The sequence below is a fragment of the Pseudopipra pipra genome, chromosome 11 (genome assembly GCF_036250125.1).
Source record: "Pseudopipra pipra isolate bDixPip1 chromosome 11, bDixPip1.hap1, whole genome shotgun sequence".
NCBI classification, from domain to species: domain Eukaryota; kingdom Metazoa; phylum Chordata; class Aves; order Passeriformes; family Pipridae; genus Pseudopipra; species Pseudopipra pipra.
The window spans coordinates 20878574-20896700 of record NC_087559.1 but is presented as its reverse complement, the minus strand read 5'-3'; the positions used below and the strand labels follow the sequence as shown (position 1 = coordinate 20896700).

At 45.7% G+C, this 18127-nt stretch overlaps 1 protein-coding gene across 6 annotated transcripts in view; it reads left to right on the top strand.

Annotated features, from left to right (window-relative positions):
* Nucleotides 1-6803: 6803 nt before the first annotated feature.
* BICD2 (BICD cargo adaptor 2) overlaps nucleotides 6804-18127 on the top strand; it is an 87483-nt gene continuing 76159 nt past the window's right edge. For all 6 annotated transcript variants that reach the window (XR_010433587.1, XM_064668132.1, XM_064668133.1 and 3 more), the window contains exon 1: nucleotides 6804-7222. Coding sequence is in view for 5 of the 6 variants with exons in the window: in XM_064668132.1 (XP_064524202.1) it covers nucleotides 6983-7222 (240 nt within the window). In the remaining variant the exon portion in view is untranslated. The remainder of the gene's footprint in view (nucleotides 7223-18127) is intronic.

Here is an 18127-nt window from a genome sequence, read left to right as displayed (position 1 = left end):
CTGTGTGCATTCATTACCCCCAACAAGAATTGCAAGTATCCCAGTCAAGCACAGGACCATTAACACTTATATTAGGATTACATGTTGAAGTTACCTGTATAACAGTGTGGCTTTCTCCCTGACAGGGTGATCAGGGTTGTGGTTCTTTGGATCAGGCTCTCTCTGGCTTCTTCCCCTCCAAATCTTTTTCTAGACCTGGTATGAAAGATATAACTCATGCTTTGGCCAGTCTACAGTTTTTCCTGATAGAAGAAGAAAGCAGAAGTCTAATTCTATTTTTTGTTTATATTTTTGCTAAGTTTTCTTTTTCTATGTGTCATAGACACCCCATTATCATATGGAGACATGTAAAACTGCAGTAGCTACTGAATGTGCCCCATTAAGGTCTAGTTCCTTAAATGGCTGCATTTAACAGGGGGCAGTTAAATTGACATGAGCAGTGAGCAGTGAGGCATTTTATTATGTTTTATTACCTTTTAATTGTGGATTTTATAACAGTGAAAATGCTGCCCATTGTTAGAATGTGTTAGAGTTCTCTTTTTATACATCAGATGTTTTTCTAGTCTCTTGGTGTTGCCTTTTTTTTGGGGGGGGGGGGTTGGTTGGTGGGTTTTTTTGTTAGTTTTGCTTTGGTTTGTTTGGGTTCTTACAGCAGGTGCTTTTAATAAGTTCTGGCAGTGTTATCTGAGGATCAGAACAGAGGGACAGGCATCACAGGATAAGGATGAAGTCCATTTATTTCTAACCAGGTGCATAAAATAGAAACCTACTGTCACAATCTTAAACCCCCCCAGTAGTATTTCCAAGTGCTAAAGTTGAGCCCTGCCTCAGTGACCAGCTGCTGACATTGGGCACTGTGACACATTTTGCTTCTTTAAAAATTTTAATAGGAACAAATAACAGATATTTAATAGGAATTCACATCATTAGTAAATAATACAGGAATTTTAGCAAATATTGGTGAAATCTGTGAATTCCCAAACTGTGTAGGTGGAAATAATGTTCTCCAATACCTCCTCCCAAGCTGCAGTAACTTTTCTTTGCTGCCAGCCTGCATAGCTTCTCCAGGCCTCTGCTTTTCCTTTATTTAAACCTGATGGACTTGTCATGTAGGGCCCTTGTATTTATGTAACAGAGGAAATTACCAGTGAGCTGAGACCTACTGGGAAGTATTTAGCTGATTAGCTTTCAAATTAATTAAATTAATGCCACAGTTAGGTTTTGGGTTCTTGCCTTTTTTTTTCACGTTTTTCCTTAATTTAAGGTAGGAAGTTGGCACTGAGGAGTGTTTAGAAAGGGCAAAAGGAGTAGAGAAAGACTAACAGCCTTGATGTGCTGCTCAGCAGTGCCTTGGGACAGGAATGCATCAGCAGGAGATGCCATTTACAGCTTGGCTTCCCTGATGGGGAAAAAAATGTCCTGTTTTAAATTTATTCATCACTTACAGAGTGGCATTAAGACCTTCAAAACAGATCAAATTCTGGCCCAGACTGGAGGTGCCACAGAAGTGTGTGTTTGCTTGGAAGGAAAGAGAAACTTTTGAAAGTGACTTTTCACATGAGCCTTGTCTTGAATCCAAAGCAGATCTGATGCACTTCCCAGAAGCTTGCTTTATACTGGGAAAACTGGCATTGCCAGAGAGATGTTCTAGCAGTGGGAAGACCCACTTTTCTCACACTGGTGGAAGTAAGTAGGAGTAATTCTTACTTCTCCAGAGAAAAGCAAAATCAGTCCCTACTGCATTTCTATGTGCCTACATAAGCTGTATTAGTCTCCTGCAGGTGACCTTTGGCACCTGTGACTCTTTCATGCTTTAAAAAGAAAATGAAAATTGGGAAAAAAAAAAAAAGAAGAAAAAGAAATAGCATTGCAATGATCCACTTGGTTATACTGGTACACCCTGATGTGCAGACTCATGGCTTGCTTCAGTTTAAACATATGCCTAAATGATTTATCTAAAATGAAACAGGCTTGGTTTAAATCCAAGTAAATGTGTGTTCACTCCATCAAAAGAGAGTAACAGCAGCTCATTTATTGCTCATCAGTCAAATTTGCAAAGATGATTTAAAAGGGAACATTGATGGTAAGGAGGAAAGTCCTGGATGACTGGTACCAGAGGTGGTGTGGGTGCAGTTTAGGGTTGTTTGAAAGACTTAGTAGCTGAAGATGTCCCTGTCCATGGCAGGGGGGTGGATTAGATGGCCTTTAAGGTCCCTTCCAACCTAAGCTACTGTATTATTCTATTCTATGATTCTGTGATTGTCAGCAGCAAGAAGCATAAGCATGATCCTTTACTGCAGTTCCACTGAGAAGATGCCAACTCCTTGGGCTGACCTGGCCCTTCCTGCAGATGTACAGGAGAGGCTTCTCCAGGTGAACAAGAGCAAGGGAAAAAAAGTGCTGAAGAGCAAGAGGGCACAGGATGGTCTGCAGAAGCTGCAGGTGAGCCAGAGGGACATGCAGGGCTTGGAGTGCAGTGGGGAGGAGGGAAAAACAGGGAGATGTTTGAGAGGGGAAAAAAATCCTCCCTTCCTCTCTGGCTTGTTCCTTCCTGGCAGAGTGAGGAAGTATCCTGAACATGTATTCCCTGCTACGCCTCCCTTGCAGATGGTGTGCCAGACACACTCTTAGTTGGATTCTCCAGCCACTCCTGCTTCATAGCTCCTGGCAGTGGGCCAAGCACTCTCCAGATCAGTATGTCCAACTGTTCTGGTCAAAGAGCAGTCCTTGTGGCTGTTGTGTGCTCCCAAATCCAGCCCAGACATTCCATCAAATGTCCAAAGTTTAGCTGCCTGTTTCTCCTGATGCTTAGACATCTTAAGAATTTGGTTTCATGGCAAATGTCTCAATTCCTCTGCTCATTTCTTGCACGGATATGTTACCTCCAGCAGCTTTCTGCCAGGAGCTCACCAAACTCCTGCAAATAAATATTATCAGGGTACCTCAGACTTTCAGGTTCTTATTTTGAAGTATGTTTGGTATAAGAATTGTCATTACCACACCTTTACCAAACATCTAAGCAATTCCAAAGTGCTCTAACTCCTAAAGTAATTTGTTTTTTCTTAAATAGAAAACAAGAGAAGGAATTGGGAACAGCTCACCAGGGTTTCTTATGGCTGTTTTAGGGCCAATCTAAAGACCTTCTTGTTCTGATGTTTGCTATATATGAGCTGTACACAGTGCAGTGGCTAAAAGGAGAATGAAATTATGACGTGCTGTACCACCTAATTGTTGTACATCTGAACTGTTTCAAAGTAAGCTATGAAAAGAAAGGCATCTTTAAGGATTCTCATGTCTGCAGTGACCCCAATTTTAAGCACAGGTCAGGTGGGCTTTCCACATTCAGATACCTCAATGTTTTGCAGCGTTGGATTAGAGTGTCCACCTGCTTTGGGGTTGTGACTCAGGTTAAATAAAACTAACCTTGCAGGGCTTTGCCATTCCTGTGACTTGTCCACTGGGGAAATTTTTTCTGTGGGTTAACTCCCACAAGAAGAAACACTACTCAAATTTATTTTAGCATTCAGGATGGTTCCTGTGTATCCCGAGCACTTTGTCCTCCTCAATGGTTAACTCTAAAATCTCAACAGGAAAAAAAAAGACCAATAGTGTCCTCCTTAGCTTTTGAAATAGCTATTGCAATATTTATAATTGCTGCTGGATATTTGCCTTTGTATCTCGGGCAGTTTAGCAAAATAACGAAGTGTGAAACCTAGGAACAGGCTTTTGTTTTAGGAATGACCTAGAAAACTAATAATTACCCAGTGAAGTCCCTTGTGTCATGATGAGTTGATCAGCTCGTCTCTATTAATCCCCCCAAACTGGTCAGGTCTCACAATTCACTTGTAATCCCAGAAATATTCAGGATGTGAACTGAAGCTTCGTGTCCTGAGAGCAAGCTGTTACTTGCAGATTTCAGTTTAGGAGAGGGAGGAGCACTGAAGGGTAGCTAATTTGTGGTCAAGTTTGGAGTTGCAGAGAACACCCTGAGCACAATGAAGGCTTAGAAAGTATGAAGTGGAAGAAAATACAGTATTTATTATTAAATATATCTTACTGATGAATCAGTTGTGAATGGGAGAGGGGGAATTAGCAATGCTACCTACTTGGGCAGACAGCAGAACAACACAGAATCATAGAATCATAGAATCAGCTGGGTTGGAAAGGACCTCCGAGTGGGCATGTCTAGATAAATCCATGGAGGAAGCACTGTTTTAAAGAACACCACAGCTTGAGCAGACCAGGAGCAGGACATGGCTCTGTTACCTCAGCTGAGTGTGCCTGGGTCAGGATTTTGCAGGTGAGGTCCAGCAAAGGTCCTCTGCCAGGTCCAGGGCTGGCTCTCCATCACTCACCCCCCTGCTGGGTTTCAAGGTATCCTGAGCTGGTGCAAGATTCCCACCACAGAGCTATAGTACAGTTTGAGTTGGAAGAATATGATCTTTTTGATTTATACCTCATTTATGATATATTTTTCTGCCTTTCTAATATGTTGGTTACGGCACATTAACTCCCAGGGACATCTGATTTGGGGGATTAAAAGTAGCTCTAAGGAATTATTGCTGGCTTTAGGTGACTTAGTGACACTCTGCCTCTTTACTCTGTCCTAATGGTTCCTTTGGGTTGTAATACCAGAATTTGCCAAAGCAGGATATTGCCTGGAAAAAAAAAACAACAAACAAAAAACCAACCAGCTGAAGTCTTAGGTTTTGGGTAGAAATGGGGTTGCCTGGGGGTTTACAGTCCTGCATTGTCCTGACCTGCTGAGGGCAAAGGTGTGTTTTGCCTCTGTAGAAAACAATGTAAGATCACAGGCAGCCCGAGGCAGTGCCCAAATGTAACAGATGTGGATTTGAAACGAGCTTTGGCACATATGGCTTCACAGGAACATAAAAACCTGACACTGTCCCAATGCTGACATATTAATCACTGAGTAGGTATGTGAGTGTTTTCCAGCTTAGGCCAACTAGATATTTGTTATTGACAAAAACGATTTTCCTGAGGAATTCTGAAAATAAAAAGCAAAAGAAATTTCACATACACACATAGGCTGAGGACACTGATTTGCTACTTCTTAGGCCCAGGTGACTGTGTCCCATCAGTGCTCATGGGACAAACACATCCCTGCACTCCAGGCAGTGTCAGGGTGCTGAAGAAAAATTGACTGAGGCAGCTTCATGATTCAGAGGCAGCATTCAGCCATTACACAGCTTATTAAAGGGCTAAAGGATATGTGCACCAGGACAGAGCGTGATGAACACAAGCAGAAGTTCAAAGTAGCTTGGAAAAACCCCTGCAACTGTAAGCAAATACATTGCTTTATGTTTGAGACCTTGTGGAGTCCTCAAACAATGTAATTGTTTTTATTATGTTTGGCATTTGCTCACCAGTTCATTACTGATTGTTTTTGACACTGGAAGAAAGTCCAAGCTGCACTTGCTGCATGAAGGGAGGGTGACAACGGGGGTGAAGCTGCCACCTCCCCACCCCACAGGGCCATACCCATGCCACCTTTATGGGGCTGTTTAGGAATTGCAATGCTCCAACTACGAGAGGTTTGTCTCTGTTCAGTCTTCACTACACTTTAGAAATTAATTAATTTAGAGATTCTACCTGTGGTGTCCCAACCCCTGCGCCTTTGCCACCAAACGTGCCCAGTGGTGTAACCTGGGGCACAGGCTGATGGCACCAGCCCCACAGGCTGGCAAATCCTTTCCAGACAGCGCAGCACAGCTGCCCAAAGTGCCACTGTCACACAGCAGTTCACGGCAGCGGGTCTCGCTGCCACCTATCCCTCCTTCCAGCAGGCAGCGGGGCGGGATCACCTTGTCCCATGGCCCTGCTCATCCCCAGGGTGACGCGAGGGGCACGGGTTGGTCCCCGGGGGTGGACGGAGAACGCCTGGTAGCAGAGGTTGCACTGGAGATGCAGAACACCGGGAACAACGAGGTGCTGGCAGCTCCGGCTGTGGCGTGGGGCTGGTGCCAGCCTTCCCCTGGGACCTTTTGTCCTCTTCTGGGTGTCCCGGGGTCTGTGCCCGGGGGGATCCCGGGCTGTGTACCCGGGGTCAGTGCCCGTGGTGGGTGCCCGGGGGTATCCCGGGGTGCGAGCCCGCAGTGTGTGCCCGGTTTGGGTACCCCGGGGGTATCCTGCGGTGTGTGCCCGGTTTGGGTACCCCGGGGGTATCCCAGGATATCGCGGTGTGTGCCCGGTTTGGGTACCCCGGGGCATCCTGGGGTGTGTGCCCGGTTTGGGTATCCGGGGGTCCCGCGGTGTGTCCCCGGTGTGTGTGCCCGGTTTGGGTACCCGGGGGTATGCCTGGGTGTGTCCCCGGTGTGTGTGCCCGGTTTGGGTACCCGGGGGTCCCGCGGTGTGTCCCCGGTGTGTGTGTGCCCGGTTTGGGTACCCGGGGGTATGCCTGGGTGTGTCCCCGGTGTGTGTGTGCCCGGTTTGGGTACCCCGGGGGTGTGTCCCCGGTGTGTGTGCCCGGTTTGGGTACCCCGGGGGTGTGTCCCCGGTGTGTGTGCCCGGTTTGGGTACCCCGGGGGTCCCGCCGTGTCCCTCGTTCCCGCTCCCCGCTGCCTTCGCTCCCCGCGCTGCGCTGCCCGCTCCTCCCGCCAGGGGCCGCTCTCCTCCCCGCCTCCGCCCGCCGCCACCGCCCCGCGCGATGCACGCCGGGAGTTGTAGTCCGACGTGGCCCGGCGGGCGGCGCGGCGCGCGCTGGGGCGGCGGGCGGGGACTTCCTTTCCCAGCGGGCCGTGCGGCGCCGGCCCGGCCGTGCCTTTTGAATGATTTCACTGCGCTCGGCGCTCGCGGCGGGAGGAACCGGGAGGATCCGCGGCGGGAGCAGCGCCCGCCCGGCCCGTCGATGGCGGCCCCAGCGGGCCCTGCCGTGGCCGCCCGCGGCCCCCGCCGCTGTTAGGGAGCGGGCAGCCGGGCTGCGCCTTCGCCCCTTCGCCCACCGGCCCCCCCCGCCGCCGACATGTCGCTGGCCATGGAGGAGGAGGAGTATTCCCGGCTGGTGATGGAGTCGGAGCCCGAGTGGCTGCGGAGCGAGATCAAGCGGCTCTTCCAGGAGCTGGGCGAGACCACCCGGGAGAAGATCCAGGCGGCGGAGTACGGGCTCGCCGTGCTGGAGGAGAAGCAGCAGCTGAAGCAGCAGTACGAGGAGCTGGAGCTGGAGTACGAGACCATCCGCACCGAGATGGAGCAGCTCAAGGAGGTGAGGCGGCGGCGGCGGGGCCGGCTCGGGGCCCGGGGGTGCGGGGGGACGGCCGGGAGCCCGGGCCTTGTGCGGGCACGGCGTGTGAGCGCTGCCCCACGGTGACAGCGCCGGGCTGCGGGCCGGCCGGGACAGGGAAGGGATGGGCTGGGGAGAAGGAAAGGCCCTTCTGCCTCGAGCCCCGCCGCTGTGCCGGGGATGTGCGAGGGAGGGGACTGAGCGCTTTTCTTTCTCTTCCCGTCCGGCCTCGGGCTCTGGTGGCTGTGTCAGGCCGAGGAGCCGGGCCGGGGCCGGGACCAGGGGGAGGTGGTAGTGCTCTCATGCCCCTGCTTTTGTGTGGAGGGAGGAATCTTGTGTCGCTGTTAAATCACTTCCTCAGCTGGGGACCACTGCGAAAATAAACCAGCGGGCTTTAGTTCGCATAATGTTCGGTTTGGTGCAGTTCCGTGTCGTTGGCGTATTTTTTTTTATTATCATTTTATTTTTTTATAAAGGAAAATCCAGATCTAATCTGTACAGTGGAGTAAGGTTTGTCAGGAGAAACGCCGCATTGGTCCATTGGCACATAAAATTTTTCTCGTGTAGAACGTGGGAAGAGTCACAGTACACAGACTGGTGGTTTGCTGTCCTTGTGAGCTGATCCCCTGCCAATCCACTCCCTACCGTGTCCCTTGGGAAGTTGTCTGACTGCCTATAGCCTTGGTTGGTCCGGGTGATTTGCTGTGCGGGAAAACCCTGGGCTGCTTTTCAGCTGATTTAGGCCTTGCCTTGATTGCAGCCTTCATGGATTTATTTGACCCGAGCAAACCGTATCCAGTGGGGCTTTACTTTAACTCATTCAGCTGGAAATGGATTTCAAGTAAAATCAAAATACGCTGTTTCAAAGGGCAAGTAAATACTTGGAATGGACTGGTACAAATTCAGTTGAATCTGTGAACGCTCTCCCTTCCTGCCTCCTGCGTGTCTTTTCGTTTTGTAAATAAAGCTTTATTTTGCTTTTGTTATGTTAAGCCAGCATAAGCAAAGAGGTTAACAACTTTGAATTACATGGCTATAAACTTGTTAGCTAAATATGGGAGCTGAACTGATTGTGCTGCTGTTCCTAAAGCCACTTGAGGTAGCAGGGTTACAGCAGCATAACAGGAGTAGAGGTGTGGAAGCCAAGGGCAGTGGCAGTCTTGAAAAGAAGGTAAGAGCTATAGAGTTGAGCTCAAGGGAACAAAAAGTCAGTAAACTCATTAGGTGGGTGGGATGGGAAGCATGGCATGGAGAGGTGAAGGGGCTGCCCCAACCTCAGTCAGCAAGGCAGTTGGAGCCAGGTTGCCTCAGTCACAGGTGGTGCTTTAGTCACTGGATTATGCTGTGTATGTTTGGGCATTATGTGTGTTGGCTCTCAGGTGGAAAAAGGCTTGGTGATAACGTCTTTTCACCCTTTCAGGGCTGCACCACTTGAGAAGCTTGTGAAAGAGATTAAAAAAAAAAAAAAAAGAAAGGAAAAAAATGGCAGGATCAGCAATGATTCACTCCTTTTTGCTTTTAACACACCGAAGGATTTGCTTTGTGTGTGCATGTCCCATTGTAATTAAATCAAAACCTGGGAGGCAAACAGTTCTGGGAACAGCTTGAAGGCTGTTAGTTATCCCACACAGGGAAGGAGCACTGCTCCTCTAGCTCTCTCGTGATGCTGGGGGGGAATCTGATCTTGTAAAACCTTTAGCAGATGCACGAAGCGTGCTCTCAGAGGGAGAGTTTATCATCTTTGCTGTTTATGCAACTGGTTGTTTTCCCCCAGCACGGCTGGGGGAGTGCTGCACACCAGACCTACCACAGGGCAAGCTCCAACCACAAGGGCCTCTCCCCTGGGTCACCTGTTCTTGGGGAATGCAGGGGATTGATGGTGGCATGTCAGCCTAGAGCAGGAGTGCTTTCCACCTCTTGCTTCTTAACTGTGACTTCGTGCAGCCTTTGAAAATACAGCCCTTTTAGTCTCTAGGGATCTTATTTTGTTCCTCTACGTTGCGAGGCGTCGGCAGCACGAGGCCGTGCAGGGCAGGGTGCAGGGCAGGCACGCAGCAGTTTCCTGTCCTGCTGGGTGTTGTAGATTTGGATATGCTTTATTTTGTTTCATCTTATGAAGCACCCTCATGTCATAGCCCTGTTCATACCGCAGGTAAATGGGCTCTGAGCATGGGAACTCTGTAGCACAGTTTGTTGAAAGTACAGGCTTCTCTGCTACAGTCATCAGGTCTTTCTGGCCAGGTTCTCCTCCCTGCCCCCCATCCCTGAGTGTGGCAGATACACTGTTGTATCCCTTTGAGAGCAAAAAAATCCTCAGAGCTGTACCAAGACATCTGTGTACACCCATTGTTTGCAATCCAAGTTGTCCTGGTGAAAATGGAGAGCTGTCCTGTCCTGGCATGGAGGCTCCACACCAACCAGTTTTTAACTGGGATTGAGTCTTCCCCAAGTTATTACTTTTACTTGTATGTGTGCTGACTTGATCTCATATCTTTTATGGTAATTTGGGCTGCGTTTCTTCTATCATTTTCATTTGAGAGAACAAAATTTAAATACAAACTGTCTCCCCATCTTCAGTACCACCCTTGCTTTTGTAAAAGGGAACTGATTTCATACTTCGTTGAAGATGATGATAAATGTTTTCCCTAGTTCAGAGAAATAAGCTACTGGCTTTTTTTGTAGTGAAATACTACACATCACATTGTATACATATAATTTCCCTGATGATTTGTGGGGGAATGTAGCATGGAAGGTTTGCTTGAAAAAGGGGTTATTTGCTTTGCTCGGTACTTTGGAGTTGCTTCGAGGTGTCAGTCAGATTTAGGACCAACTACTAGCTCAGCTGTGAAACTGGCTGCTGTTCAAAGCTCCTTTCTGATTGCTTGGTAATGTTGTGTTGGTGGTGGTAGAATTGTGTTTAAATCCCTAGGAAAACATAGGCATTGGGACTGATTATTTCTGTAATAATGTAAAGGTTCACAAGTAGACTGTGTCTGGTTTTAAAGTCTAAAAGCACGTGTCAGTGCATCACATTGTGATATATATGGTTTGTATGTGGTTTTTAAGAGAGGAACAAGCTTACAAGAACACTGGCAATGATCTGCACTGGGCTCTTTATTTCTTTTTAGGCCAACAGTGGCTCTCAATTCTGTTTTTCACCTTTAAGGATCATGCACTGACTTTATGCCATGCCATGACATCTCTGTGGGTGATTCCTGGGTAAACCTGGGAGCTGTCTTTGAAAGAAACATTCAGATAACACTCTGCTAAAATGGCTAAGCTAAAGTTACCTAACAAGCCAGTGACAGACTGGGATTAGACCCTCTGTGCTCATAGTTCAGTGCTGGATTGACTAAGGCTTTCTGTTTAATCATGGTAAATAATGATGTTCAGTAGCAATACCTCTAAGGCCTCAGCTATGCCTCTGCAGCCTCCTAATAAATATTCAGCTGTAATATTGATTCCTGCTGAAAGAGAAGGGCCTTAATGACATTTGAGGTTACTTCTAACCTTGCAGCATAGTTAAAATCAAAGGGTTTAATGCATAAAATAAAGGAAATGTTTCTTTAAATAGACCATATGGGGAGAAGTTTAATTCTGGTTATACCTATGTAAATCTAGAATAAGAAAAGTGCAACTGCAAATTGGTGTTAGGGAACTGATACCAGTTTTGCACATACTAACAGAAAATGGTTATACTTCTGTGAACCTGTCTTGGAGATTTAATGGACTCCAACACCTGCCAGACTTAAATGTTAGAAGAGAACACAACTGCTGTCTCTAGTGTCAAATCAGATTGAAAACTATAGGTGGGATGAGCAAATTATTCCTGTGTGAAATAAACTTCTTATATTTTGATACATCATAGTTGGTTTACATGAAGAATAGAGGCACCTGTAAGTTTAATCTGATATTCGCAGTGTTAGAGACACTTAGTGCTGTGTTTTGGAAAAGCTGCTTTTCTCACATATCCTTCTTTTGCAAAAAAGTAAAGCCTGAAAAATTAAACATTCCAATTTTTCCTGCTGTACTGGAAATAGTAACTTGTAAGGCTTCATGTTACTGGCTTAATTTTTTTTACCAGTGTTCCTTGAACTCCCTTTCTTAAAAATAAGAAATAATATTCTTGAAGTGACGATTTCCGATTACTTAATGAAACTGCTGAATGTTCTTCTTGGGCTTTCTGTGATAAAGTTCACTATACCTTATGTAATGGGACATCCATAAATATTTGGGTGAATAGCAAAGACTGCCAGGTGGAATTAATTTTTTATTTTTTTTGTTTAGAAACATATTTCTGGAGAAGTGGTTTCCCCTTAAGCTGCTGTAGAAACATCGTGTTTCGCTTTTGGTGCCTTGGGCCAGAACAAAGGGCTGGCCCTGACCCTCCAGCAGACATTAGATAATTTGTTTCTAATTTTCTACATTAGAATAAACTCAAGGTTTCACGAAACCGAAGTTTGGAAACAGTAGTGCAATTTGCTACCTGTTTTTCCCCCGGATGTGTGGCAGCACTGGGTGTTTCCTGTCCCATGGAGGGGATACAGTTAAACTACACTGTGGAACTGAGCCAGATCTGCTTTATTATTTTTCTTCCTTTTGTTTTTGCCTTTGAATTAGGTCACTTCCCCAGTTTGGGTCACTGCACATGGTTGTGCAGGTACCAGCTCACCAAGGGCACGTTAAAGCAGCACCAAAGGGGTGATGAGGAGCATCTTAAGCTGCTCTTGGTGCTGAGCACAGTGGGGGACAGCTGTGTGTTCCCACAGCCCTAAGGGGAGGTGTGTGCAGCCCCCCATCCTGCCTGAAAGTCTCAAACCCACAGCCCCTGGTGTTCTGTCACATGGGCTGTTGTGGTTTGCTCCTTACAAATCCTGATTCTTGGTTGTTGTTTCAGCATTTGTGGGGAAGCGCTTGGTGGTTTCAGGGGTAATACCCAATTTATCCCTTTGAATTTAGGGCTATATTTCTTCTGATCTTCAAGAAAATTCTAATGATTTGGAAAATTGCCCCGTTTCCCTGGGAGGGGGCAGGCAGGTGGGAATAGCAGTTCTCAGGTCTCTGTGCTGCCCTCAGAGTTAATGGATTCACCATTTCCTCTTTCAGTCTCTGCTGTGTAAGCTTGTGACTAATCTGTAGCAGCGTGGGGCCATAAGATGATTTCCAGAGGGTGGTGCATCCTCCAGGCATTCGTTTGCTTGCTTTCTCTGCTTTTGGCAGACTGCAGAGAATTGTTTGTTCAGATCTGGTAACCCAGCAACAGAGGAATATAATGTGGGTTTGAAATATGATCTGCAAAACCTCAGCAGAGGGAAGTGACATAAATCAACTTTGCCATGCAAATGAATGGAGGAGCCTCCATTTCAGAGAAGAGCTGAATTTTAAGTGTAATAGCTGCAGACTCTGGCTTTTTTGCTTAGTTCCCCCTTCTTCCAGCTCTTGTCTTTCTTCTTTCCACCTCCTACTTTCCTCCTCTTCTTCTCAGCTGTTTTCCCTGCTCTGACTGGAATTTCCACCAGGCAGTGGAGTCTGCCTTTACACTCCAGGCTTACCCCTCTTTGGAGTGGGTAGATGGGACTTACCTGAAGAGTCTGCTAAAAACTGTGGTCCATCTTGCCCAAAAACAGATGGATTTGCCACTGGAGCTCTGGGCAAGCAGGGACCCACATGGTGTTTTCCCAGGACTGGCTTGGCTCTGGACATGTGCCTGGGCATGGGTCTGACTGGGAATGTTTGGCCCCAGCATAGCTGAAGCTCAGTGTGGGGATGGACAGGGATTCCCTGCAGTCCTGTGGCCATGTTTGGGAAGCTGCTGTGCCATGTGAGGACTTGTGCAGCTCTCACTGAAGCGAGTGGTGTGTCTGGTGGGGTGCTGAGCTGTGCTGGATGGCCTGGGCTCTGCAGGAGGCTGCACTTCTTGGTGTCCTTTAATCTTCTCACCCCTCAGTTGCTGCCAACGTGCAGTGTGGAACTTGGCAAGCTCCCAGTGTGGTGCAGAGTGCTGTGCTGCAGACAGGGAGACAGTATTTGGTAAGTTCATTAGGAAATCCCTCTGCATGTCCAATCTGTCAGTGCTGGACAGAACTGAACCTGTATTTTGGCTCTGGTTCCAAGGCAGAGATGTGTATTGACCTAATGCCATCACTGGTGTCTGACCTGCCCAAACCAAACAAGTCTCATTGCTTCCTGTGCACAAAGAGTTTGTTACATCTGATTTTAGTCTCTTAGCAAGGTCAGAATCCTTTGTGTTTCCTGATAATCAAGGAGGATATTTGTTTGGGGTTTATTCTGTTGTAAGAGGAGCCCCGAAGAAAAGATACAAGGATCCCCTGAAACAACACCTCTGCCAGAAGCTGGGGATGAAACTTTTTGACAGTGTGATGTCAGGAAGGAAAGGGAAAGAATGTGTTTTCAAGCAGTCAGTATATAATTATATAGTGTTTTTCTCTGATGTCATTTGGAAGGGGCATTTGGCCTTTGAAATAGAAATTGGCTATTGTTGGATGAGTGTGACTGTCCCCAAGAGGCAATGAACAGAAAAAAGCAGTGTCCTGTAGCATGTGCCCTCAGCTTTGGTACATGCTATGAAAAGAAGAAAGGCTGTTTTGCCAAAACATACTTCCCTAAATAAATTTTGGTCTCTGACTTAGCAGAAATCATCCAGCAGTGGTCCTGATTGAAATTTTTCTTTGGCATAGTTTAATCCAGTAGCTTTGTGAGACTTGTATCCATGTGAGCAAAAGCTTCTGTCTGACTTGTGTCTTGGTTCACTGTGTTCAGCAGCTGTGCAAAGCAATTCCACTCGGCTCCCTTTTGGTGATGCTTTCAAAAAGTGTTTGGTTTTAACCAAGAATTGGTTAAAATCAAATATTCTCACCTGTTATAACTGAGATTCACATAAATAATCATTTCTCACATAAATGATTTCAAGTGGAGAACAGGGATTGATCTGTTTATTTCCAACTCAAACTGTCTTCTGTCCCTTTTGAATTTTGTATAAATATCCATAATTTAATACCTGTAATGCCACTAATGACAAGGCTTGACCTATAACGAGATGTTATTTTCCTTTCAGTAAATATCTATTGTTCCATGTGGTTCTTTTTTTCTTCAAGCTTTTGTGGCCTCCATCTCTGACATTTCTCACTCCAGAAGTCCAGTTTACACACTTGGTAATGGTTTTCACTCTGTCTCTCAGCAGTGTTGGGATATTCTCCTACATCTCTTAGCAGTGGTGGTAGGCAGAGGATTATAAAGAAGGATTTGCATTGGGAATACAGCAACATATTTAGTGTGACAAAACGAGTAAGAAAATGCAAACCTTTGTGCACTCTCTGAGTACCCTTAAGGAGTCTTTGTGCTGGCCTTGTCCTCCAGAAAAATATGCTGATTTTCTTTTCTCCCTGTTCTAGTGGAATGATAAACTTTGTGATCTTAAATCAATCCAGCTGCTCTAGCTTTTGTTGGCTGGCTTTGTGGTCTTTCATAACAATATGGATGGGTGCTTTTAAATTTGAATGGCTGGTTGGTTTTGGAGATGAATGAGATCCTGTCATGTTTTAAAAATCTGTCTTATGTGTGCACAGCAGGTAAGGCTGAAGTGAAAGTGGGTTCTGTGGCAAACTGTATAGCTATGTGAAATCTGCATTTAAACAGTGGAAATTAGTTAACTTCCAGTGCCTGACAAGCAGAACACTTTTAAGTTAAAAAATCCCCTTACCATGGCAGGTTTACTAGACACTCCTTTTGTGTTTGGGGAGGTGTTCCTTTCCTGATGGGAAGGAGAAGGAGTACAGTACAGTAGATTGCAATTTCAATCATTACAAGGGGTGCATTTCCTTCATTGTGTATCTTTATTAAGAATTTTACTTAAATACAAAGTTTGCTGATTTTCTGTACAGTCACGAGTAAGATCCCTCTACCATCTGATTATTCAGTTGTGACAAGATCCTCTGGGAATTCAGTGGGAACAGAGACCCAGTATGACTTTGCTTCATAGGTGGGTTATGAAGGTCTTGCCAGAGAAACTAATTGAAGTGAGAGGGACTTAAATAATTTTGTGCCGTATGCTGGGCTTGCATGGGATCTGTGCTCTTATTTGTGCAGCAGATCTGTTCAGGGGAGACAAATGTGAGACATCTGCCCCTGTAGCCTCAAATACAGGTTTTCATTGCCAAAATCTTGGCTTTGGGCACTGCTTATTTGACAGTGTTGCCAGTCTTAAATGCGAAGATATCAGGGATTGTGCCTTTAAAAACAAAAAAATTACCCCCTCGAGTTTTTTTTGAAGTGAGGATAGAGGAAGGAGGAGTTGAAAGTTCAGGTGACTTGTTTCTTATGTGTGCCCAGAGAGGCTAGAAAGTACCTGAACTGCCCCTGCATTTTCCCTTTCTCTTATCCTGTAGAGGAGGAATTCCATGACTCCAGTAGTTGCATTTTGAACGCCGAATAATTTAAGACCTCTGATACTCATGGGACAGTTTTGTATCTGGACATGTGAAGCATTAACTAAGCATCTCCCCTGGTACAGATGTTTGTGCTCCTAAGCCCCTGGTAGAAACAACTGCACCCCCAAACCAAGCCCATAGTTCTGCAGCTGCCTTGGGGTTTATGTGAGTTAAGGTTTGTGTGTTCAGAGAGCCTCTGGTGCAGCTTTTCTAAAACCAGCAAAAAAGCACAGTCTGTACTGTGCTTTAACTGCTTACAAGCTGGGAGATCTGATGGGAATGCAGCTGGATCCTGAAAAGTAATGACCAGAACTGCAAAGACTTTCTTCCCCATCAGCAGGGAAATGATGTGCCAGCATTTCCTTGGAGCTGTGCCCCAGGGTTTGGTAGGAGAGCAGGTGCTGCAGCCTGGGTAGGAAGTTCAGCGAGACACCCTCATAAACACTTGGATTTTGATCTGCAGTAGCAGCACCAGATTCTTGTCTTGTTTTTCTCCCTCCTTTATTTTAACTGAGTTGAGAATGTTTTGTGGGCAGAAAATGGGAATGTCAGTTTTGTGAGCACAGCTGTTTTAAATAAACTTAAGCCAGTGGAAGTGTGTTGAACTCTCTCCTTTTGGAAATGGCCAAAACTGTCATGGAATTGGAAGAGCTCATTTGGTTTTTGAAACAGCAAACTTTTAAAACTGTTGTCTTGTGTCCTTAGTTTACAGCATCACAAATTTCCTTACTGTGTCAGTAAGGCTATTAAGGATGTTTCTCTAGTTCAATTTGTGAGAAAATAACTTGAAGGAAAGGGATTTTAGATTTTATGTTTTGCTACTGGACTTTAATCTTAAATTAACATGCATTCCTTCTTCAATCCTGTTTAGGGTATGAATTTCTAATTCTTGTTACTCTTGTGGTGAAAGGAAATACATCCTGAAATTCCAAAAACCTATTGGCATGTAAAGTTTAATGTACTTAAGCAATTCTTGATGAAACTTCCTTAAATACAGTCCATGAGTCAGTGCTGTCTCTCCCAATTGTGCTACAGTACAGGCAATTAAATACTGAATGGATGGACTTGCCTGCTTTAATGTGACCTTGGTGAACCACATTCAGAAATCTCTTTGAGCACATCAAACCTAATTGTGAACACAGATTTCCCCATGGCACACAGTGAACACAATGCAGAATTCTGTATTTCACTTGAAGTTAATAAAGCATAAACACATGTGGAATGTCTTGCAACAGGAGGCAGCTACTTGTATTCTTATTCATGTGTACCTACATATATGTCTGGTGAATTCTTGCATGATGAGAAGACTGAAGAAGCTCGAGTCTCTTTTTTGCATATGATAGCTAAACACAGGAAGAAAACATCTTTAATCTGCTGCTCTTCTTAAGAATGGATTTTGAAAGATGCTTCTGGTCATTCACTTCTTTATAATGAGAGGTCATTCTCTTATGTAGACCTTGGCAGCTGGCAGCTGAGCAGTGGGAAGGGATGAGGGGAGGATGTTGCAGCATTCCTGAGACCTTTTGCTGTCTCACTCCCCACCCATCTCCCCCAGCCTCCCTACCCCCTTGCCCTTCTAAACTTTTGAAGGGGTTGATGTGTCTGCTTCCCAAATAACCTTTCTTGGAGAATTTCATTGGATCTGTGGAAGGATTTCTGGAGGCATATTTCCCAAAAGTGCACTGGGTAGTTGTAGAGGTGCCTCTTTTTTTGGCTCCTTGTCATTCCCTGCTTGCCATTACATGGAGGTTTAGCCCTTTTGTTCAGATCCCTTCTGATTACAGAAACCAAATTCAGTCTCCTAATTTAATATGTATTTTTGGGGGATTCTGTTTGGTCTTAAAATTGCTTTGTGCTCAGAAGATAAAAGGGAAGGAACACATGGAAAAGACAACAAATCTTTTTTTTTTTGGTAGGTTTTTTTTTTCTCAGAGGATGCTTTTTTCTCTGGGCCTCCTCTGCCTGTAACCCTACATGTATTGTGCACTTGAGAGCCACAGTCTTCACGGATTTGAAAGGGAATCTCTGAGACCTGGGGGGTAACCTAAGCCAGACAGGGTTGAGAACTTTGGAGTATAGCAGGTAGGTGTGTCTGAGTTCCCCACTGCCCAGTGCAAGGTGAAACTGGAGTTGCTTAATTCCTCAGCCATCAGACTCCAGCCTCCTTCCTGCCTTCGGCTGGATGCTCCTCTGTAAACCCTTGGGGCTTTGGGGTTGTTTTGGGACTACTGCTGATTGTGAAATTGCTGCAGTTGGAGAGCAGGAGACTTGCCATAACCTTTATAAAGTCTCTCCTTTTTCTATTCATGAAGGGGTTTTTCCGAAAGGTTTTCAGAAGCGAACACTTCTGTAAAAAAAAAAATTTAAAAAGTAAAAAAATATTAGGAGTTTTATTTGAAATTTAACATTCCTGACCTGTTACCAGCCTGTCATTCTTAAA